The sequence below is a fragment of the Asterias amurensis genome, chromosome 16 (assembly GCF_032118995.1).
Source record: "Asterias amurensis chromosome 16, ASM3211899v1".
NCBI lineage: Eukaryota > Metazoa > Echinodermata > Asteroidea > Forcipulatida > Asteriidae > Asterias > Asterias amurensis.
In genome coordinates this window covers 17,383,016-17,408,697 of record NC_092663.1, presented here as the reverse complement: position 1 = coordinate 17,408,697, position 25,682 = coordinate 17,383,016, and the positions used below count along the sequence as shown (strand labels likewise).

The 25,682-nt window shown below is 35.6% G+C and overlaps 2 protein-coding genes across 2 annotated transcripts in view; both read right to left on the bottom strand.

The window, feature by feature from the left end:
• LOC139949065 (integrin alpha-8-like) overlaps positions 1–15,495 on the bottom strand; it is a 68,652-nt gene extending 53,157 nt beyond the window's left edge. Inside the window, exon 1 of the mRNA XM_071947467.1 lies at positions 14,855–15,495. Coding sequence (XP_071803568.1) covers positions 14,855–15,024 — 170 coding nt within the window. The 5' untranslated portion in view covers positions 15,025–15,495. The remainder of the gene's footprint in view (positions 1–14,854) is intronic.
• A 2,171-nt stretch (positions 15,496–17,666) lies between these two features.
• On the bottom strand, positions 17,667–25,509 carry LOC139949063 (ORM1-like protein 3). Its single transcript, XM_071947466.1, has 4 exons — positions 25,371–25,509; positions 23,232–23,524; positions 22,279–22,427; positions 17,667–21,321 (listed from the first exon to the last, which is right to left on the bottom strand). The coding sequence occupies exons 2-4, from the start codon at positions 23,433–23,435 to the stop codon at positions 21,186–21,188; spliced, it is 489 nt and encodes a 162-aa protein (XP_071803567.1). The 5' UTR covers positions 23,436–23,524; positions 25,371–25,509; the 3' UTR covers positions 17,667–21,185.
• Positions 25,510–25,682: the final 173 nt, after the last annotated feature.

Genomic DNA, 25,682 nt, shown 5'->3' with positions numbered 1-25,682 from the left:
TTGATAATTGTTTTAATGTTGTCTCAAAAAGTAAAGCATTTCATGGAATAATATTTCAAGAGAAGTGTTTTATCATTACCTTCTGTAAAACCTGTAAGTTATTTGTAAGTCTGTGAACTTTTTTTTTCTTCTCTGTTCCAAAAGTGCCAAAGAGACTAAGTTCAAAAATCTGTCAAATCAGACATCTCTGGGCAGACGGTACTAATTAGACAGAAATGCGCCATCTTTAAATGGTTTTACCACAGATACACACTTATCACATTCACAGGCATTGAATATAGTTCCCCTTTCCCTGATGTTTTGCACTGTATACTCGGTACTTTTACTTCACAGAAGTCGTGAAAGTACTGAGTATACAGTTGCAAGAGTAAAAACAATTTATCTTCTTTATCCACCGATGCAAAAATAACATCTATAAAGTCATTGAACTCAGTTATTCACTTTAAAAACAACATTTTCACCGGGAAAGGAGTTCAACTGGAGACAGATAAAAGCTGTTTTATTCCCTGAAATTGTTACTTTGCATGAGTAACCGATACCTTAAGTGTAAAATAAAACCTGGGTGATACATCTTGGATAAGTGGCAAGAGAGTTCTAGAATCTTTGGTTATACTGCTATGGAACACCATCTGCATCTTAAATCCTTAGTCTAAACCTAGTGTGTTGTATTGATTAAGAAGATGTATCATCATCGTCACCTGCAGTTTCTTAGAACAAGAGCTGCATCTTCCGAAGAGTGCTTCAAGATTCAACTTTCATCTCTTCCTTATCATTCTGATTTTGAAGAAAGTATCATCTTAAATCTATGACAGAGTACTTCAAGATTGAAATGAACTTTCATCTCTTCCTTGCTAATGCTCAGTATCATTCTGATTTTGAAGAAAGATTCAGCTTAAATTTGCCACAGAGTACTTCAAGATTCGACTTTCATTTCTTCCTTATTCAGTATCATTCTGAAGGAAGAATCAATCATCTCAAACATTTCTTAATTCATAACAAAATAAAACTCAATACTAATTTTCCGAATAGTGAAGGAAGAATCATCTTAAATATTTTATAATTCAAAACAAAATAAAACTTGATATTAACTTTCATTTTATCACTGCGTGTAAGATATATATTAAAAGTGGTGTTTGAAGCTTTGCATGGTGTGAGAAATATAAATAAAACTATAAATAAATAATGAACTTGCAGGTACAACCGGTGCTTTCAGAGTCAACATTCCCACAAAATGTACCGGTAAAAGTTCCTTGGATCATTTGAGATCTTGAATGTTTTTTAGTTTCCTATTATTGTTGTGACACAATTTGTACGACACAAGTTACACAGCACTATAAAAAATGAATAGACTTCTGTGGAGCTACAATCCCGGCCATATTTCATTGGGCCTCCACCTCCCCGCCACCGCCCCCACCCCTCCCCCTCCCATTCAATGTTGGCTCTCATTGCATGGTCTGCGCTCCAGCTGGGATTAACAACATTGAGCGGGGGACGCGGAGGGTATGAAGCATTTTGACTGCCATTGTAGCTCATACATGTATGCATTTAATCAAAAGAGAAACAGGTGCGTTTCAATCAATCAACTCGGACTATTATCGGAACTAATGCATCAAGAGGTTTAAACTTCCTTGAAATACACTTTCATTTAGAACACCTACATCTTGTGTCAAAATATTTTCCTAAGAACTCTTCAGAAGTTTTTTTAAATCTTAACTATAAAACAAAACAAAGTGTGCTTTCTTCTTTTTAAAGGCACTAGACATGCTTTGTAATAGTCCAAGATCAGTCTTCCCACTTGGTGTATTCCAACATATGAATAAAACAAGAAACCTGTGAAAATTTTGGCTCAAATAATCATCGGAGCTGCAAGAAAATAATGAAAGAAAAAACTTCCTTGTTGCACAAATTTAAGTGCCTTCAGAGAAAAGCATCTAGCCTGAAGTCTTTCACAGATTTAAACAGTGAGAAATTACCTCTTTCTCAAAAACTATGTGACTGCAGAGGGAGTCTTTTCTCGCTATGTTTAATACAGCTCTCCATTGATTGTTGCCAAGTAAGTTTTTATGCTAATATATACTGTGAGTAATTACCAAATGTGTCCAGAGCCTTTAATAGAGGAAGTGAGAGAGAGAGATAGTGAGAGTTCAAGCACCTTGAAGACGCTGCTCGTCTCTTCAACTCTAGTGAGATCAGACCACATATTTGAATATCCCAGGACTCTAGGACACATATTGATTGCAGGGTATTGCAATTCTCACCTGATACTCTTAACAAGAAAACTACTTGGTTTTAACAATCCCTTTTTGTTAGTACAAAAACAGAAGTAAAGGTCATAAATAATAATAATAATATAATAATAAATTACATTTATTAGCATATAAACAATTTTTTACAAACTGTAAACAAATGGATTCTAACTGGCATCCCGGAACTTCAAAGTCAAAACTTAACTGATAACTTATTTATCTAAAGATTATATTTCAAACAAACATGTTCCAATACTTGTTTTTAAGACATCAACTAATGACTCGCTCAACAAAAAGGGCCCTTAAGTTTATCTTCAATACAGAGCTCTCGTACACCTTAGAATATTGCCTTTCCATCCATGTATGTAACTACAAAAGTGAAATGTGGGACATAAGGGCCACTAATGGAGAGCCGGTCACATATCACCGTTAACTAAGTTAAAAGCTGTTCTCATAATTTCTAAACAACACAGTAAAGTAACTGAAAACTGATTTCTTGATTTCCAAACAACACAGTAAAGTAACTTTAACTGTATGTTGCCAGAGCGATATGTGACTACATTTGAATGTTTTCAATCCCAGGTCTCATTCTATTGATTCACATGCCTGATTATCATCACCTGCAGACTTTAGTTCCTTCAGTCCCCCCTCCCTGTCCCCCTCGTCTCTCTCTCTCTCTCTCTCTCTCTTTCCTTCGTCTCCTCCACTGTCACCTTCAATAAACAGGTGCCAAGCATTGACTGTTCAATCTTACCATGGACCTTTGCTCATCCAGGTACCCACTGACGAATCGTTAAATCAAGGAGTTTCCCTCCAAGCTAAACAAAAGTACAACTTTCCTCGACACAGTATTTTTGTCTGGGCCAAATTCTGAAAATGAAGTTTAGCTACTTTCTGTTAAGCAGTATAGCAGGATACCAGCACCGATTGTGCATGTGACGAGGTAGTTCAATTGGTAACCTTAGTCTGGTAAGCATAATGTTGTTCTCGTAGCTACCTTTTGTGCTTAAAAAGGCAGAAGACACTATTGGTAATTACTCAAAATTTTTATTAGCATAAAACCTTACTTGGTAACGAGTAATGGGGAGAGGTTGGTAGTATAAAACATTGTGAGAAACTGCTCCCTCTGAAGTGACGTAGTTTTTGAGAAAGAAGTCATTTCGAGACCTCAGATTTAGAATTTAAGGTCTTGAAATCAACCATCTGAACGCACACATCTTCGTGTGACAAGGGTGTTTTTTCTTTCATTATCATCTCGCAAGTTTGAAGACCGATTGAGCTCAAATTTTCAAAGGTTTGTTATTTTGTGCATATGTTGAGATCATGGAGGTATGATGAGATACACTCATTGAGAAGACTGGTCTTTGACAATTACCAATTAGTGTCCATTGTCATTAGGCAGCTCCATGGGACTGGGCCCTTGTAAACATAAAAGAGTTTTCAAAAGGATGAGGAAGCATGCCACTTCCACAAACCTTTTGGAAATGTAAGCACCAAGTTGGTCATGTGTTCAAACTTTCATTTTCATAGCACAATAAACTTATCTAGTATCACAAAATGTGCAAAATAATAGTCCGTTATTTCCATCAGAGACGATTCCTCACAACAGTACACTTCCATATCCAAACAGGAGGTGTATTTGTGTGTTTACTTTCATTATTGATGTTTACTCAGTTGGTTGAAAACAACCCCCCCCCCCCCGTTGACAAGAAAAGCTGCAAATATCCTACAAAGCAAACAGAAAATGGAACTAAAAACCATGTTTCATTACTCATTGACCATCACACCCTAAAACATGATGATCAAGTTTCTTTGAAACTTTTGGCAGTAAAATGTTAAACAACATGGACAAAACTATAATTCAACTTGAGACAACAAAATGCCTGGTCAAATGTAAAAGGATTTTTTTTTTAAAGGGATTTGCGTTTTTTAGGGCCCCCCCCCTAAATGGGTACCCTTGATTACACATTAGAATAAAACCAACAGACAGAGACAACAACAACAATTCAAAACATTATTCAACACACCAAAACACATGATCAAGTTTCGTTGATACTTTTGCCAGTAAATTTTGAACAACATGAACAAAATCATATTCAACCTTCCTCCATGATTCAACATGAGACAACAAAATGGCTGTAATTATAAATGGAAAACCCAGTGGAACCTTGATCAAACATTAGAGTAAAACAATTAGAACGATATGAAACAAAAGCAAAAATGGAAAAACAACCGTAGAAAAACATTGAAGTATATCTTCAATACTCCAACAACCCATCCTGGCCTCTCTTCAGAATCTTTTCTCACACCATTATGCAAATGTTGCTTTGCCAGGCACCTGTACTCAATGACATTTTCTTATTCCTCTCACGGACACATTTTCAAAGCTTAGTTCATGACCTTTTGAATAAATATTAACTGTTAGGACACAATGCTTGATGATAACAAGGTCACACGCAAAGGGTACGCAGTTATTTGTACAGTAAAGTCAATCCCTGGCTTTATAGGCATCCAATTTATGTGAGTATTCTCTTTAGGCATGGGATGTGAAGAAGTAGCTATTTATTCCTCTCTTATCTGTTCATGTGGTCAGACTCAGAAGAGTCTAATGCCAGATGAAGATTTTAGTTAACGTGAGCATTGTGCAGTTTCAAGACAAGTTCCTACATGCATCTAGGTGGGAGTATACAGTACACTATATCACACATAATTGAATGTACAGGAACTACATTACAAACCACTGAGGCCTGTATGCTTCGTTTTTAAATGGCAAGGGCACCAAGGCATTTTCTCAAGGCATGGGCACCCTATGAGGAAATAGAAATTTTCTTCTGGAGTATTTCAAGGGCAGCAAGGCAATGACCAGGGGGCATGGAGGCAATCGCCTTCATTGCCTCCATTTAGTTTTAGTCCTGACTACAGTTCTATAGAGGCCTCCGTGTCCATAAGACCTTATGCATAATTTCAGTAGGGCGCCCTCACCTAGAGGTCAAAAGAGGGTTGTTCATTGGCCAATCCTGTGCGCCGCACGTACAAATTTATGCGTTTCAATTGTTTTGTCACCCTTTTTCCTCTAAGATGGCAACTGGATGACGTCAACGCATTAAGGTCAATCCTGATCTTCATTGCCACTAAAACAATGATCTTTGAAAGTTCATAGGAATCTTTCACAGGCTTCCATAATCCCCAAAAGAAAAACGTAATCTATCTCAGGTTTAAAGTCTTGGGCATCTGAACTGTTTTTATCTTTGTACAATGTACATAACAACATTAAAGTTTCTCAACATGCTTATACTATCGAAAGCAGACTGAAGCCTTCTAACCCAAAGTTATTGCCCTTAATTTTATGAGTTATAACCGCACCTTCTCTAAAACTTAAAAGTGGACTTTACCAAACAGAAACTACCTTGCCCTTTCAAGACTATTCAGGTCTGGATCATTATGTGTTACATTGTAATTGATGAGGAGCATCTTCCCTCACATTTGGCATCTATCCTCAAGCTCTATATGAATAAGTAAACCACTCCCTATTGTGAAACTAAAAGGAATCCACATGCCACATGTTTTTATTCTCTATATTTGAAATTTTAATTTATTAGTTCATTAATTACTTATTTCACTTTTGTTTGTTTTTAATAGATTTCTATTTATTAATGCACTCATCCTAAAACTCTCCAGGTTTTATTGCTTTTTAATGTTTTTGTTTAAAAGCTATTTTTCTATGCAAGGTCACGTTTCGATCTGTATTGTATAAGTTACTCAAATGTAAACAAGTCTTAAGGGCAGTCCTTTTTTGCACATTTTCCCTTGTTTTCTTCCACGTTATCCTCCTTCTACAGTACAGTGACATATTCTTGCCGTGTTTTATTGAACAAAATTGAAATCAAATCAAACATTTATGCTTGCACTAAAATATTTAACTATGATCTTTAAAACTTCACTTTAATACATGTCCCACACCCAGTTCATGCGACTCTAGTGCTAAAGTTAAAATCCCCTATTCTGTTCTTTTTATACTATAAAAGGTTTTGTTGTAATTCCGAGCCTGCTGTTGATATAGTCTGCCCACTTTACAGGAAGTGAGAGCAAACATAATATTGATGACATCTCAGATTACTAGGTTACCATGTTATCAAGCATCATTGCACGCCTCATCAGAGCATGGTCAGAGTGGGTGATCTTTATAGCGGGTTTTCTTAGCAGTATCAAGTATTCTGGAAGGTGTACTATTTAAACAAAACACTCAATAAATATCTGATTATTTACTAAAACAAGAAGCTATTGACAAAACATCTCCTACAGTTTCATTACATGTAAAAAGAAATAGGCCTAACTACCTACATTTACAAGGTGTAAACATTTTGATGGAAATTTGTTTTAATCCAAGTACTGTGTGGAACTGACTGGAATAGTGTCAACTAACCCAAGTACTGTGTGGAACTGACTGGAATAGTGTCAACTAACCCAAGTGAAAAACTCTTGAACAATGAGGGAAAGTTCAAAGTAGAATTTCTTGCTAATGTACTTATTTAGATCAAACATTTGTTTCTCTTTGAGATAAATGCCTGGTCCCCACTGTTTAACATACTGTACATTCATCAGTCACAGGATCTACCAAAATCTGCACATTTTGTCGACTTACTGTCCATAAAACAGAAAGTGAATCCCAACAATTTATTTCATGTTTTGATCAATTTTATATGAAATGTTTTCAAAATCTTAATTCAACTACCAGGACCTGAAGTAACAACTACATTTGTAGAAGTTTTTTGTCCAACAAATGATTATCTCCAGATGCTTTTCTCCCTTGCATAGTTTCAAACCCTACATCATGTCTAGATTAAATGCAATTTCAGCATTTCTACACCCACTCCTACCCAGTAAACAACATAGCAACATGATAATGAACCTGTATTGTTTAGTTCACTGATTAAGTGAAGGTTTAACGTCATCAATCACTCTACAGTTTCTAATATGTTTAATAGTTTCCGGAGGAGTGAAACTCCTTCTGTGTCAAACGCATAAATGTATCCAAATCAGTCAACAACCTTGGATATATATAGCAAGGTGTGCCCGCCGGTAGGCAATAATATAACCAAAGTACAAGCATTGATTCCTACTGCAAGGTTCCAAAGAGCCTAGTGCATGCACCATTGATCCAAAGACCATTGATTTGACCACTAGATCCCTGAATTGACCATGGCCAATACCTAGACTGGCGTCTATGTACAGGTAATTACAGCGTTAGGAAGCCTTTACTGCATGTACAATGAAAAGACAGCTATTGCAATGGAAGAAGACTAGTTTGCTTTGCTGCCTAGGAAGGAAAAATAATTGAAATTATGGATCGGTCCACACGTCATTGTAAATGCCTGTCATTTGAGTGGATCATGATATGTAATAAATGAAAGAACTTTTCCCTTATTTCCATTCAGTGTAAATGCAAAAGCCCTTTCAACCTGTGATATCTATGAGGTCCATAAGAGTAGAGCAATCCATAAACTTAAAAGCCAATGTTCTATTTAAAGAGTTTAAAGAGCTTTTCTAGGGGAGCCTAAGGCCTCCATGGGAATCAATTTAAAAACACATTTGTTCTACAGCATTAAAGCGTATCAGGGATATTAGAACACTCTACTCTACAGTATATTGTCATGAATTACTTTTGGAAATATTATGACAAATTGAGTAGGCTTTCAGTGATGTCATGCAGGTGTACTTGTACTAGGAACCTCGCTAAATTACAGTTTTGTTGTAAAACAAAAACAAAAATTATTTTTTAACACTTTAGTGGTCACAAACAACATACTATACTACTTTTGTTTTGTTTTATGTTGACCTTGTATCACTTAAAAGGGTTTTATTTGAACTCCAAGCCTAGGATTACATTATAATATTTGATACCTGGGTCTTGGCAACTGTTGGTTACCCTTCAAAACTTGCCCATGGACTTTCAAATGTATGCCCTTTCTTAAATTATGGCCTAAAGCTTGGTTCATACTTCCTGCGAATGCAACAAACAATTCAGAAGAGTTTTAAGCTGTACTCAACTCTACCGAAACATCCGCAGCGAAAACAGAGCTTTGACGTCTAATTCTCTTCACACGAGGCATTCGCAGGAAGTATGAACCAGGCTTTACCCTCTCAAAGATGTAGTTCCAGTCGTGAAACTCAGAGACCTGTTAATTCCAAGACAAGACTTTGACTCAGTGTCTAAATATGTATTAAAAAATACATTAAAACACATTTCAATAGGGTCCTACATTAAAATTCTCGTACATACAAGTTTAAAGAAAAAAACTTCACCTTTAAGGGTTTATGGATTTAGCTAAAAAGACTCATTGTAGCAATTTGTATAAAATACATCATATCACTTCCAATCAATTTCAGACCATTTCCTCTACAAATTGGCTTATGAAATAGAGTCAAATTCAACTTGAGCATTAGCCTTCTCGATAAAAAAAAGAAACAAAAAAGAAACAAAACTCTCAAACTTAGTATTGACTCAGTGTATCATTTCAGGAGGGACAGGCAGAGAAAACATCACGTACAGGAATGATTTTGGGGTAAGATTACCGAGCAAGAGGTTTGAAACCTCTTTGCATGAGTCTAATTGTGTTGTATGACAGGTCGACAATAACCTGCTGTCTATACAGCACTAGCAAGCACGTCTTCTACTTAAAATCTCTTCTTCTACATCCGATACAATTCCAAGCACAAATTGTAAGTGTCAATTTAGCTTGGAAAGAGTTTATAAAATGTTTTCCTGTTTTTTCTTCTGTGGCACTATAGACACTTCTACGATAGAACATCCAAGATTTATTTAAGAAATTATGGCACATAATGCGTCTGCAGGACTGCTATAAATGCAGCTTTTACATGCAGGCATGTATGCTACATTTTTGAAAGGGCAAGGGCATAAGGCATTTTTCTTTGTAAAGGCTATGAGGAAACTGTAAATTTCTACTGTCAGAGCATTTCAAGGGCACCAAAGCAATGACCAGAGGGCACAGAGGCAAACTCGCCTTCCTTCCTTCTGTGAAATTTCAGGCCTGCTACAAATGCAGCTTTTACATGTACACTAATCTCTCTGGATGCATGAAATGCTTGATGAAAGGTGATTAGGGCAGAATTTCCCCGAACATCAAATTCTAACCTCTGACCTGAGCTTTAAATATAGCAATTCAATAAACGGTCATAAATGTAGCAGTCACATACACACATGCACATTGAATTCATGATCAGTCTGGTACTATCACATCTGACTCTTTTACCATATGTTGGGTAAATTAACTCCAACCCATTTAAAGGGCAACGAACTTTCCCACTAAGCTAAAACACCAACTTTCCACACACAACCAAATCTCACCCATCTTCATTCACACTGGTTTAGAATACCAAAGGAATTTCCACCTGATTTAAGAATGAGTAATGATCAAAAGTCACTTAGCAGACAACAAAGGATTACTGTCCATAACATTAGTACCCCCTCACAGGAAGTTCCAAACAACAGACTGTACATTAATAGACCATTAGAATTCTACCTCCACGATTAGATCAAGGCTAGGTAACCACAGTCTCTAACCACTTGAAAATAAACAACTTATGATGGGTCACCACCTAACAATGTCAACAGTAGTTTCTCATACCATGATCACAACAAGGAAGGTAGTGGTAGTTAAAGACTAACTAATTACCTACAAATTCATAGCAACAACTACTTTATCATCACCAGACACGTGATCATAACATAAATACTTGGTACACACCTTACTATTAAAAAATAGTCTGATTGATAAAGGAAGGTAGTGGTTGCAATTAAAGACTAAAAATAATCAGCCTACATAAAAAAAAAACTGCATACTTCCTGCAAATGCGATATGAATGATGACATCACAAACTAGCAACAAATAATTTGGAAGAGTAGAGATGAGCCAAACTCATGATGAGAAACATTCATGATGAGAAACATTCATTCATGTTTGTGATGTCAAAATTCGCTTTGAATTTGCAACTAGAAAATACAACTAGGCTTGGTCTTTAAGTGCTAGCACTAACTTCCTTGCTTTGACATGCATCAACAAAGGTTCATGTCTAGGTATTATCAGAAGAATGGGGACAGCAGAACAAAGGAACACAAAAGGACCAGCACTCTCCTGACATTGGAATCCTTTGTACCATGTATCTCTGTGTCTGAGGTCACATTATTGTATCTAGGCTATTTTCTAGTGTTTTTTCAGTGTACACATTATTCAGTCCAATACTGTCTACCCAGTAATAATATCGAAGTCTTATATAGCGCACGTATCTACCAAACAAGGTACTCAAGGCGCTGAGTATATACAAACTTTCAGAAAGATAGGTTATTGCAGTGATGAATTCTGAGACCCAATTATTTAGCACCTTATAAGGGTTTACAAGGTGCTAGCTACGGCGCATTAAGCAGCCACAACCAGGAACACTGGGGCGAACCCCTTCTCATTTCGATAAGTGTACTGGGTTCTTTTACATGCGTTACACAACACATGGGACCAACAGCTTTACGTCCCATCCGAAGGACGAAGCAATGGTTAAGTGTCTTGCTCAAGGACACAGTGTCACGACTGGGGATTCGAACCCACAGTAAGCAGAAACTTGTGTGGTTACCTTCTGCTTTAAAATAAGTTGAAAATATTAAATGATAAAGTTCAATCATAAATACTGTATTCTTGGTTGTAATGAATGCTACATATTTCACACACACTCACCATTGTTTATAAAATTTAGTATTCAATTGATTTTTGAAGAAAAATACAAATTTCTTGGTTAAAGATGACGACAATATTGTGCAAAATTTTCAAATTGCAAATTCATGACAAAATATAATGAAGTATATTTTAATGGTCGAACACAAAGAGCACTTGTAGCATTGTACATTACTCAAGGAAAATTGCAACTGCTTCAGTCTTAAACCAAGATATAATGAGGACAATTTGATGTCTGGACACCACTTCTTGGGCTGAAAAACTTCCTACAGGCATCCCCTCCCTACTTGAGCCATATCCCACTCCCATCTTCATATCATTGCCGATGTGCATTAGTGCATATACACAGGGACGTAGTTTATCGTTAACAAGAGCTTGATACCAAGTGGATTCCTACACACGCACCCTGCAAGCTAGGTCGGCATAAATGCACTAGGATTTGTAGTGTCAATCCACTTTGGAGGGTTTAGTGCAGTCCAATTCGCTTAATGTAATATTGATGAAAGACACCTTCCAAAATGAATCCAAGTGGTTGGCACTCTGGGCAGTAAATGTAAGTCAAAATGCTTCTTCGGAGAGTGAAGTAAAAGTTAAACATACTGTCCTTCCAAACAAGACCTGTACCCCCCCCCCCCAAAAAAAAAAGCCACTCATCAAACATCAAACAAACAAGATTTTAGATAGGGTTTGGTAAACGGGTGTCAATATTTTTCACTTACAATTTTACCTAATCAACGGTTTTTATTTTATTTTATTTTTTTACTTAATTGAGGTTTCGTGTGTTGTTCTGTTTGCGTATGTTTGTTTTAATGTCCGATGTGTGTTTGTGTACTTAGTGGCGTTTCCTGGTCTGTTTGATGTGGGTTTCGGTGTACTATTTTTGTCTACTTATAATGTTCATTTATCAATATTGTGTAATTTTTAGTGTTATATATTGTTATATTTATATTAATATTTATACATAGTTTTTAATGATTCCTGTAAGTGGCGGCTATCCGCTGTTGGATATCAATAAATAAATAAATATAAATAAATAAAATAAAAAATTAAAAACAGGTAGTCCAGCAGTTCAAATTTAAAACATGGTGTCGAACACCCCTCTGGCTAAAACTATGCAATTAAGCCAGTTTAAGGTGTTTGTTTTGTGAAATCAAAGATTGTTGTTTGGTTACTCATAATAAAAGAATTTGAGAATAACACCTAAATGAACAAAGTTCTTTATATTAAGAGATCAAGGTTAAGACTAATGACTAATTGATGAAGTATTTGTGGGTTTTGCTCCATTAATCTATCAATGGCATAGCATCAAACTAACAAGGTCAACGTCATTGACCTGTTGGATTCGTTCAGAGACAGGTAACCAGCACTACTACCAGCCAAAATGGCAACTACATTATATCTTTGTATTCTGTGTAACTGGTTCCCTATTTTGTGTCATTGACTTTAAAAATATAATTGTCTGCAGGTTGACCTATTAACCTGTACAATCAACAAGGTTTTGCAAATAACGAACAAGGGTTTACAAATTTGCTAGAAATTTTAAAATTGTGTTTTAAATTGTTCGCTTAAAATACAAAAAATTCCATGTAAATGACAAATAAAACAGGGTGATCAAATTTAAACAGAGGTCAGTCCAAAAGACACCCCTCTTGCTCACAATATTGAATATGACAATTGACAACCATGACCCTGATGTTATTGAAAAGTCTCGTCTCATTTCTAAACCTTCCTCTTACAATAATCCTGCAAACATAAAAACAGCACCTTTGCTGATCATAACATCTCCCAGAATACGTTGAAATTCTGTGAATACCCGACATTTAATTCAATAATAAGCACCCAAGGCCTTCAATTAGATCTTTGCCATCCATGTCCAATTAGAGACAACAACCTGAGCACTACGCATTACAAAACATATGCCATCTAACTCTCTATTCAATCTAACACGGCTCAGGTGCTCACTGCTTAGGCTATTTAATAAAATATTTGTACAATTTTTGCTTCAAATTCTTTTGGATATTTATCCTAATCAATCAATTTGTACCGGTTCTACAAGAGGTGTTTAAAGAATTCTGAACTTGCCTGCCATACAAGATTTCCCATATATACACAATTATTATATTACTAATAAATACTAAACAGTAGTAAAAAATACTTTGCAATACTTTTACAACATTATAGGGGCCTAATAGTGAAAGTCATGATTTTATTTAAATTAGGCTTTCTGTACACATAGGATTAAAAAAGGCAAAATATCAATATATGTTAAATATATTTTCTTAATTATTCCTAGGCTGGATGAGTGATTTGTTTTACAACATGATCAAATACAACCATTATTTGTGATTAAAAACAACTGCTAAGTGCTTATCCTCTCAGAGTTCAATAAATGATCAAGAATTAAGATGACAATTATGTCAAAAATTTACCGATTTCATTCAATTGATTGATGTTCAGCACAAAGTAAGTTTGACCACAATTATGCACAGACTATTAATCACGATGATGACCAACGATAAAACCATGGTTACGGGTTCCACAGAACAGTATTTCCAATGAAATTTTATCCGAGCGATTATTTGTCATTCACTGACAGAGTTTTATTTCCATTTTTCCATTTATGATGCAATGAATTTCCACCACTGGAACCCCTAAGGAATGGCTTAGTAATACTCCCCAGTCCATTGAGCTGAATCCACTTCATGTTTATGTTGACCTCCAGCATCGGAAATAATCTATTGAAGAACCCAGCCAACGTCAAATCCATACAGCATTCAACTGTTTCCTTATCGCTTCTGTGCAACCAAATATTCATAGTTCTACCCGTTTTGATAAATTCTAAAGATTTTCAAAACTGATCGGCCAAATCTGTAGGGTATTTATTCATTTTTGTTGCTCAGAATGCCTAAAGCGTTTAAATAAAAAGGGCTACACTTGAGATTGAATAGGCTTTGGAAGCGAAACTCACCAAGAACTGACAACGCAATGCAATTAGTGTGGTTGACTTGACGGAGTGTTTTTCACAATATTTTAAAATAAATTGGACATGGAAAAATACTTTATAAATACAAGTTTATGAAAACTACTTTGAATTGAAGTTTTAGTCCTGTTTCCTAGCTACAACTTGGGAACTGATTACTCTACATTTGCTATGCAAATTACTTTTATACGATTATTAAGTACCCCACATTGTAAGCTACTGCTGGGGAGTGTTACTTTTAAGTGGCAAAACTAGCCCAAGCGTTTTACAACACCAAACAAATTAATAAAAACAACATTTTCAATACAAAATCATCTGTATTACTATTAATTATTAAAATTAACACTGACCATTTGCATTTGATTTACATAGTAATGTATCCAAAAATACAAACAATTAATTAATATTCATTTTTTTTATAAAAATGTTTTATTTGTGTTAATTATTTATTTATTATATTTATTTGTTTATTTTACTTATATACATTCTTTATTTACAATCTTATTTGCGGGATACATTCAGAAAATTATAATAACATCAATCGCAGTTAAAATTTGTCAGTCACATTAATAACTCTAATTTTCTATACACCAACTCAAAACAAAATAAATTGTAAACAAATCCAAGATGATCCTGACTCCCTCAGCACTGACTACCTGACACCATGGAAGGACAAATTAATGTCCTTCCTCCATGCTGACACCTTACTCTACTCTATGCTGACACACATTCAACATTCAGTCATGACTTATTATTTCTCTCCATGAATTTATGCAACATTTCTTCGACAAATACATTCACAAATTCAGACATTTAATCAATCAGTCAATACAAATTAAGAAAAAAACAATCAATTACACGAATAACCAAAATGAAAGTCAACTTACCAGTCAGTACTGCCTTCTCGATGTAGAGAAACACTATAACCAAACATACTCCCTTTTGGTCCCGTGTGAATTATAGGCCATTCCAAGTCCAGATTCTGCCCGTACGTCAAAGTTACAAGACCGGCCACGAGCTGTAAGTACCGCCGTAGATTTCTCAACAGGCACCCCATTGTTATTTCCACTGTCCCGCTGGTGCGATCACCGTTGTATCCAGACACGTATTTGGCAGGTTTGAAGTTCGATGGAAATTGCTAAATTAGATGCTTCCTTCTTTATTAATGCTGTTGGCTTGCTAGTGCTACTTCTTGTGATCAGTTAAAGTAAACCATATCTGTTTACTGAAGGACGGATTTTACGAATGAAGCAACACTACTTTGGTCAATATGCCACACTCACACACCACGGTCGTATTATAATTCCCAAACTTTTCACTTTGCAGGCAGCAGTTGCTAACTTCGTACACTCTCAGTAACAGAGCACTCCCCCACAATAACTGCATAAAGTTTCTCTCTCGTAACGGTAAGGCTGAAATGCAAGCGTACACCTGACAAGTTTTGTCCTTTTGATATTTAGATTACTAATCCAGCTGCCTTTTCTTATTGTCTGCTTTATGGCTGCTCAAGTCATCCATAACCCAAATGCATGTAAAGTGTGATGTTTTATTTTCAATGGCACGTGTGTTCAAAGTGCATCCAATGTTCAATGACGCGTTGTGGAGAAGCGTAAACATTATTCCTTAATAGCAAGAGGGCGCGCTTCATTTTGAGGCTCTTGTGTTTTGTGCACTACCAGCAGAAGATAACTAAATAAAGGACCAACAACTAGTTGGTTTGTCTTAAAATGCAGAAAGGACTTTTAAATTTGTCTTTCGTCGGAAAAATCTAGTATAGGGAAATTTTTTCTTGTTTTGGTTTCTTCACTAAAAGCTATTTTAAAACTACTCGGGGAAAATGAACTATCATATTTTCACACCAAGATTATTCTTCCCTTTTTTTTAAATATAAATATTTGATTATCTATGTAAATCGCAGGCTTTACATTAAGGTTGCAATTACAGTGATTCATTAAAAAATTTGAATCTTTTAATTTTTAAAACTTTTTAAAAAAACTTGTCAACAAAAGAAAACAAACCAGGTTATTGAACATGTGTTTAAAGGCAGTGTGTACTTTTGGTAAATGTAAAAACCAGTATCCTTAATTTGGTTTATCCCAATAATCAAGCCTATCCTGAGCTGTTGGAAGCTTTGGCTCAATTAGCCAGCGAAGTTGCAAGAAAGTAATGAAAAATGCACGATAAAGATAACATTGTATTGGTGCTTTTAGATGAATGAGAGAGGCTTCATGCCTGAAGCCTTTCTCATATACATTTTTGGGGTGAAAAATTACCTCTTTCTCTAAAACTACATTCCTTCAAATGGGGTCATTTCAATTTCAATGTGTTTATTCTATCAAAAACTCCCCAGTGCACTTAACCAAGTGATTTTGTTATGTGCATGAACTTGTTTAAAGTAATTACCAAAAGTACACACTGCCTTGAAATTAGCATCAGCTGAGTATCTAAGACTATCTCAATTCTCAAGATGCTTTTTGTTGCGGCTGTAACCAATTACTGTTTCAGTCAATGGCCAGTGATCAACCAACAGCAAGTTTAACCAAATCAGTTATTGGTAAAGACCATAAACGCACTCCTGGTACCAACCATAAGAATTATGTCAACCATGTATGAGAAGAAAGTTGTATGAGAAGAAAGTCATCATTTTATTTCACCTGGCTTTAAAACCTACAAATCCACCAATGCATTGCAATGGGATTAATCCATACAGAAAAGAACTTAATAATTTTAAAATAAAAATATAAAGGTTAGATCGAGTGAAACTTGTCAATTTTTAATTTGAATGTTCAGGTAGATTTTACACAAAAAGAACTTTAAAATAAACGTTAATATATCAAAGGTGATCTTACTTAATTACTTAATTCTTACAATCCTTTTTTTAGCATACAGTAATCAGTCAAGTATGTCATGGCCCCCCCCCCCTTAGGCTAACCAATAATTTTGATACATTTTAAGTTTAAATAAAGTACAATGATAATAGAAAAGAGTTTAAATTTTGAAGTCATTGGAGCAAAATGTTGAAGTCCTTGGAGCAGAAATGAAACCAAACTTTTCAAGGAGAATGTCAGCTGACCTGCCATGCATGGTTAATCAGGTCAGTTGAACACAAATGTTAATCCTTAAATAGTCTTGACGGTTAGTGGTACAAGCGGATGACTTATGTGCCCAGTATTCGTACGATGTGACAGTGTGTATACGGGTGGGTCATGCGGTGTGATCGCAAGCACCACGCACAGGGTATACGGGTGGGTTTACAGCGGCGTCATTTCGGAGCGAATAATGCGACTGCCTTGAGCAAGGCTAATCCTTAAAGGAAAGGTATACGTTTCAGAATCATTCTTAAAATTTATGCCAATAAAAACCTTCGGATAGAAGCCTACAAAAGCTTTTAACAGTATAAAGAATTTTGAGAAACATTTCACTTCAATAATTAATGTGGTTATGTAAAAAGATACAATTTTGTTTTCTGTTGCAGTAACACTTATCAGAATCTTTATTCCCTCTAGGGATTATTCTTCCTGCGTGGACATGTTCACTCCTGATTTTCAGCTATACCTCAAAAACGCGACTATATGAGTTTACTGTTTAGCTTGAACCAATCAAGCAGTTCCATAAATCATAGGATACTTTGCCTATTAAAAGAAAAATCTATAACAATTCATAAAAGCAACATAATAATAATTATGCACACGAAAAAACTTTTCAAATAATAACAATGTTTATAAAGGAGATTTATTTAACGTTAACACAAAAGGAATTTATTCCGAAAGAATTTGGAGCGTTAAATTTCAGCCTTTCTCATACAGTGTATCACATCAGTGTTGTAAAGAATGAACAAAATGAAAACTTAGTTTAATAGTGTTTGTTTAATAGCAAATGATGAAAACAGATAAATTGTATGTTGAAACACTGATGTGAAAAGCTTCAATCGAATTTACAAGTAAAATTCACCAATAACAGTCTCTCAAAGTCTATATTTACAAGTTATTAGTGTGTTAAAAATCATGTTTCAATATACAATACATACATCCATCACCCACAATATCATAGAGCTGCTTCTACAAAAGCAGAAAATACTTATAACATTTTCCTGCTAAGTCAAAATCAGAAGGATACCAGTTACAATTTTAACTGGATTCTTATTCTGGTAAGCATAATATTGTTGTGCTTAATAGCAACTTCTTATGCTTGAGCAGCTCTGTGAAATTGTGCCCAGATGAAGGTTCGTTTCCACTTTGGGTGAATTAACAAAAAAAAACAATTCAGTGAGTCTAAAGAAAGCACAATCTACTTCTTGCAAGCGGCACTTTTATCTCATTTCAGGCGATGAAATAAATGCTTACTACAAATCTCGATCAACGAAAGCTAATAATTGTAAATGTTTGCAATGTCCATGTGCAACCAAACCCAGTCACATTTCAATTGGATTGAACTGTGCATGAAGGATATGAATTAACCTGAGTATGCTGCCACCTAGTGTCTAAAAGGTGAAATGATAAATGCCTTCCAGTGGTCTCCAGAATCCACTTCAAATAATTAATTCAGAAAAGTACTCCTATTATCTTTCCCTAAAAGAACACCTAATTTAAACTAGTTTACTTGCTCCAATAAATCACTTTGGTTTGAACTGAACTACTGGAATCAGGACAACCCTTCAATTTTAAATAAACTGGTACTTTCAATTAGATCCTCCATTTCTTATTATATTAAAGGTCTGTAAACATTTGGTAATGACTCTGAAAATTAATGTCAAAACTTACGTAGCTTTGGATAATATATGCATTTTGAGAAATATTTTGTAGTACTGCGGTTATGGATAAACATATGATTTTTTATCCCCCCAAAAAATTTGAATATAAGAATTGTTTCTTAAGCAACGATTCTAAAATGATGTGTATTCCTTTAAAGGATTGTTCTTTCCGCTTGGACATATTAACTCCAGATTTTTTGCCGATATCTAAAAAACCTTTTGAAATGAAGTTTTCAAGGGTTAGTTTTATTGTATAATCTACATTCATACAAGATTGAAACATTTCAAGGGTTTCAAACAACACAAAGGTATACAGACCCTTCAAATGACAAGATGGAGTATATTAAATATAATACTGCATTATCATGTGCTTATATAACATTAATTTGGCGTTACTAATACTACAAGAGAAAAATTGACTAAGTGAATTAAATTTGATGGTAAATATTTCACTTTGTTAACAAAAGTTCAATCATAGTTTTCATCAAGTGACATCTATGGAAAAACATGTGGTTCACTTTGAAAATTACAGAATGTCCAAATCCTTTTCTCTTTTCCATTTGCTAAAGTGAAGGATTCAGAAGGACTGGAATGGCCCAGTTATAATATCTGGGCTCAATTTCATACGACTGATATTAGTTGACACATTTCTGCTAAGCAAAAATGAGCAGGACACCAGTCAGAGATGGTGCATGTGGCACAGTAATTTGGCTGGTATTGTATATTCTGATAAGCATAATTTGGTTGTGCTTAGCTATTTTTTTGTGCTAAAAGCAGCTCTATGAAATTGGGCCCTGCTTATCACACGGCCATGTATTCCAATCTAATCAAAGTCCAAACAATTTGATGTGAAGTGACACACATAGGAAAGGGGGACATGAGAAGATCGAGGCCACATGCTGGCAAAAAATGCATAAAGGGTTACAAATATTCCGTGGTAACTTCAGAAATAGCGTAGTCATAATCAAAAAGATATCAATGGTAAATGGCTATACATGAAGGGCCTTTACCAGTTACCATTAAAGTTACTCTATCCCAATTTTAAAATCCTTATATCTGCCATTTAAACCATTTGATGGGGAGCTTGATATAATTATTGGCGCCAGTTTAGGAGGGCAGTGCTACCATCTGTCTCTCTTCTACAAGTAACTTTCATAAGCAACACTGCCTTGATCAATAATAATTTGTATCAGGAATAAAGAATATTATATTTTTGTTGTCCTTACACCTACGTGTATTGAGCATTGTATACTCCGTACTTTCCCGAATCAGATGAAAGAATTCCACTAGCATATCACTCGGGTGAGATTTGAACCCACAACCTTTCTCTGCTACAGCAGGTGTCTTATCACAAAACCACCGAGCTAACCCTGTGGCTAAAGGCAGTTCCAATACTATACTTTAGCAGCAGTTACCACAATGATTGAGCAGATGTCTTATCACAAAACCACCGAGCTAACCCAATTCAATTCAATTCAATTAAATTCAAATAAATTTAATTCAATTCAACTCTGTGGCGGAAGGCAGTTCCGATACTATACTTTAGCAGCAGTTACCAGAATGATTTAAAAAAACGATGAGCAAAAATATGATTATGAATTGCCTCTCATCACCAGATTAACTCAGTGGTATAGAGGTAAGACTTCTGCTCTAGCATTACAAAAGTCTTGGGTTTGAATCCCACCCAAGTGGTATGTATGTGGTTTTTTTTAAACAGGAATCTGGAAAGTACTAAGTATACAGTGCTTAATACAGATCAGTGTAAGGGTAAAAACCAAATAATATCCCACACATCCTAATGGTTCTTACTTCCTGCGAATGCGCTAAAACAAATTACGTCACAAATTCGAAAACAACAAATAGTTCGGAAGAGTCGACCTGTGGGGAACTCCTGCGAAACATTTGTAGCAAAACTAGGGTTGTGACGTCAAAATTCAGATCACATTCGCAGGAAGTATGAACTGGGCTTTACTGTCTGTTTGTCACCTGCAAGGGGCTTACTCTCAACTTCCCTTAACCTCTTACATTGCTCATGTTTAAATTGAGGAATAGAAGAACATGAATGGAAAGTTCATTGACCAATCAGGGAAATGCACATATGAGATTGGAGGTCTGTTGAAGCAACTTAGGGCATTTATACCATAAGCCACTATCACAGCAAAAGTAGCTACATTGACACAACTCAAAACATTAGTCTTAAAGTTGTAGTACTCTTAAGAAGTTGTTTTGATCATAATTAAGGATAACAACCAAACCTTACACAAAACAAGTTGGCTTTAAATTGAGGTAAAACCATGAACATGGAGGCATTTCCAGTTTTTATTTCAGCTCAGCAAAAATGTTAATGTGTTTAAGTTCCTGTCCAAAGGATCATTCCATTCTTAAGCTATCAGCAATGACTTGGTTTACCATAAATAAGCCCCTAACAAGTAACTGGACTAACCACGAAGTTGAGGGCAGCAGACAGTCTAATATTTATTGATGTTAAATATTCTGACCCCATGAAACATTGGTAGCTTGGGTAGAACAATGATCAATGTAAAGAGACAGTTTATGAGGAAATGCACAGTGTTGTACTTTGTGTAGAAACTCGCCAGGAAAAACCTGAAATTAAACAAATCATAACACAAAAAATGACTACCTAGTAAAAGAAAAACAATTTCATATCATGCAGCCACCTGTTCATTTGTAAAAAAAAAGATCTAATTTACTCAAATGAGATATTTCTTTTGGTGAAATTTAGTGGAAAATTTGTGACGGGATATGAAAATCTTTCCAGAAAAAGTCCTCAACTTCTTTATTTCATACCAATTCACCATCATCATATTTGTGATGGTTCATGTCAGATTTCCTATTTGGACAATGAGAGTTATAAGAAAATGCTTCACAGGGTGTGTCAAAAGAAGTTGACCAAGATATGCGATTAAAAAACAATAAAAAAAACAATAACTGACACTCAAAACCCCAAGTGAAGCACATATAACAGGCATGCTTTCTTGCTTATCTCAAGAAGAAAAAAAATGAAACAAATTGATCATTTCTAAATGAAGTTATGCCCATTTTACTGAAAGCACTCATGTTTGTAGCTGTCCATGGAATGTTAATGCTTGACTAGATCTAAACATCTGAGTATTAAGTAGCAAAGGGTATGCAAAGGTCGTTCATTTGTTTTGTCAAGTAATCCATGGAAAGCTTGCAAAATGAGTACCTTTAATAATGTCGAGATAACTCCTCTTACTCTCTTAGGAATGATCAATTTATTTTATTATTGTTTCTAATAAGCAGGAGAGAGTGCTTGTTTAATAAATGCTTTACTGAACTTTTGAGTTTCATTTGTTTGCTTTGAAAAAAAAAGTACCAACCCCAGTCAACTTCTTTTTGACTCACCCTGTACTTTCGCAATTCGTAGTGAAGTATGAAATGGTCGTGGACATTATGCCATTCAAATTTAAGACTCGATATGAAAATTCCACCAGGTCTTTGAGTTCATCACACTAACCTCAGAAAGAACTACGATTGCAATTCATACCATGCTCATGCAAAGAGTAGATTTATACTTACATAATAATAGGAACGACAGTAAGAAACTTTCTTGTAGTTGTAAATTGGTCTCCATTGTCAATCTGTTCCCATTGTGTTAAGTAGCGTTCTGTACCTTGGCTGTCTGACCATATAGCTCCTTTGATGTAGTGAAAGAGCAAATACATCAACTGCACAACAAATAAAAGAAAACAAAAAGTACAAATGATTAATTTCTTTGGCTTCCCAACCCAAGTTTATAAAAGCCCCAAGGAAACACAACAAACACAAATTAAAGCTTGGAAGTTATTGTCCACGTATTGGATAATTTCCTTGAATAACACCTGTTAATTGGTTTGTTAATTGGTTTGTTAATTGGTTTAATAATTGGTTTATTAATTGGTTTGTTAATTGGTTTGTTCCTGTTGTTTGGCATTCCTTTCAAGGTCTGTTGGGACCTCTAGTTGAGCATCTATTCTCATAAGAAAGTAACTGGATGGCTAACTCCTTTCTTACTCATCTCGCTACTTTGATTGTTGTCCTGGCTATAACATTCTCTCCTTTTCAAGGTTTCCCCAATGTAGCCAACACAGCTACAAGTAATATGCTTCTAAACAACTAAATAGATTTACACATGGTGCTACTGCAAACCTTAACTATTATACTCACACTATGCAAAGTTTAAAATATTACAGAAATATACAATACCAATGTGAATACTAGAGCAATGATGTGAAATTATACATGCCATGTGAAGAGCTTTGTGCGATAGAACTCTAAAAATAATATTAGTAAATGTAATAAAGTGGAGGTTATTAAGAAATAAGGGATTTGGGGACTTTGCTGTTGAGGAGAAACGTATGATTGAGAGATTGGAATAACCAAGTTGACTTCTCTACCGTACACTTTGTCTTTTTAATCCCAACCTCCCCTACCCGCTTAACACGAAGTGCTCCGCATTTAGGCCAACCTGAAAACTTTACAATAAAACTCACCAAACTGTGTGAAACTGTTGTGAGTGTCCACACCATGGCCACATTCAAGAATGGCAGGCACAAGAAAAATAAATGCAAGGCATAAATCCCGATAAGGTAGGAGATCCACATTCCTCTGCTACTAAGCCATGAGTGGAAGTTGGACTCCATCACAACACCGGCTACTCCATTGGTGCCTCCATTCGTCTGCTCAGATATCTTCATACTGGATATCTACTCTCGGATACTTGAAGATAATATTCCAAATGCTTTGCGGTACGTGATCTTTAGCAATGTTTCTTTCTATACAGCTTCTGTAAACAAAATACAAATGTACACTAATTAGACTTAGCAATAAGGTTTGTCGCTATTCAGAACCGCAATGTGCGGTGGGTAGGCATAGGGGGCATTTGACGACTGCGCTATATGTTGTCATGCACGAGGTGCGCACACATGGCCTTTATCTGTGTGGGTTCAACAGCACCCTCTCTTGATATTTCGCTTTTCACGATAAACCTTGTGGGGTCTCTTTGCACTGAATTGGTGACTGGCATCCTGTAAATATCAAAGCTTTTCTGAATATAAAACTTCCAACTATAATGTTCATGTTTTTGATTGATTTAGGAATCTGAAGTTGTTTTTATATTTTCTTCATATATCTTTAACTTAACTTTTGATTGGTCCACAATAACTGCATCCATAGGTCTAGCCCACACTGTTGAGCTGTAAATGGCTCTGCTTTTAACATCGGTCTCATCACTGTCGCCATTACAGCCCACGTTCGATACATGTCTAAAACGCTAAGTTTTCAAAGGTCGCAAAATGCGTGGTAGTTTGATTGCAAATTTCTCCCATTTAAAAAAGTCCTATACTACTCGAACGTACCTCACTTTATTCCTTACATTTGTGGAATTACTATGACACATAACAGGGCTTACTAACTGATGACTTTGTCTAGATGTGATGATTTGAAAATTGGTCAAAAAAAACGTGGGCGACATTTGAAAACTTAGCATTTTAGACACGTATCGAAGGTGGGCTGTAATGGCGACAGTGATGAGACCAATGTTAAAAGCGGAGCCAGTTACAGCTCAACAAGGTGGGCTACTAGATTAGAGGTATGAGGTTAGTGGAGACAACAGTAGATAAATCCCGTTATTGCGGCGCTGGGCGCGCGTACGCTTTTACGCTTTCACATATGTCACTGTTAGTGCAAAAATTTACAACATTGTATTGAGAAAATGGGGCAGTAACACAATGTTCTTTTTTAAATTTTATTTCTAATGAAATGAATATAGATTCTTCACTGAATCGCGGTCACCCCCCCCCCATGCAATTCACAAATAAATCATCAATCAATCAATTCATTCTGAAGTGATTGTTTTTATGGAATGTCACCCAACCAGTCAAGCATGTCAAGCCAGGCCAGGCAAGGTGAAGCAAGAATATTATTTTTATTAAAATTGGATAACTTTCTGTATGGTGCCACCACTTTTTCACTCATGGATAACTTTCCGTATGGCGCCACCACTTTTTCACTCATTTTTACAAAAAGGGATATATCAATCAGGTAAATTAGATACTATTATTTTATTTCGAATGAAAAAGTGGTGGCGCCATACGGAAACTTTTCCTCACTCATTTATACAAAAAGGGATATATCAATCAGGTAAATTAGATACTATATTATTTTATTTCGAATGAAAAAGTGGTGGGGCCACGGAAGTGATTGTTTTTATGGAATGTCACCCAACCAGTCAAGCATGTCAAGCCAGGCCAGGCAAGGTGAAGCAAGAATATTATTATTATTAAAATTAACAACTCTGAGCTGAACCCATTACTAACAGTCTTGGAATTTTCTTAATTTAAAAACCACGTCGCCTTGAATCAAAACGGAGGGATTCTACACTGCACGTACTAGGCCTACCCACCGTACTACTACTAGTACTAGTACTACACAGGCAGACAGGAAGTTGATGACTCGATCGAACTTCCGTGAACGAACGACTAATGACACCCGTATTTCTCTAAATAACTCTGTCAGACTGTACACATTTTAATAAATAACTGAATACGAATAATATTTAAAGACCTGGTTATATTAAAAATATTATGTTCTGATCGTATGAGTTAGTTTTATTTCAATTAAAAAGAACTCACGTTCAGTGTTTTCCACACATCTTCGTCGTCACACAGCGCGTATAACACTATATAAAAAAAAACCCAGACTCTATTAAACATTTATGCTGGTTTGTTTGTACATGTAAAAAGTAGCAATAAACGCACCAGACTACGTGTTGACATCTCCGTCGCTCCGTCGTGCCGTCGTGGAAAGTGGTGTAGGCAACTTTCCTGTTTCTGTATAAGCTATTCAGTGATTGGTTTATTCTAATCCAAAATACAGCAAATGGTGACAGTTTATATCAATTTTTCATATTAAATATACTACAGCAGAGTTTTTGATTTAAGACT

Bases quoted from the DNA above. Each gene is read 5' to 3' on its own strand.
- LOC139949063 (XM_071947466.1), bottom strand. From the start codon at position 23,435: ATGAAGATATCTGAGCAGACGAATGGAGGCACCAATGGAGTAGCCGGT. The intron at 22,428-23,231 runs GTGAGTTTTATT...TTTGTTGTGCAG, and splicing joins CAACAGTTTCACACAGTTTG to TTGATGTATTTGCTCTTTCA. The intron at 21,322-22,278 runs GTAAGTATAAAT...GTTTAATTTCAG, and splicing joins ACTGTCGTTCCTATTATTAT to GTTTTTCCTGGCGAGTTTCT.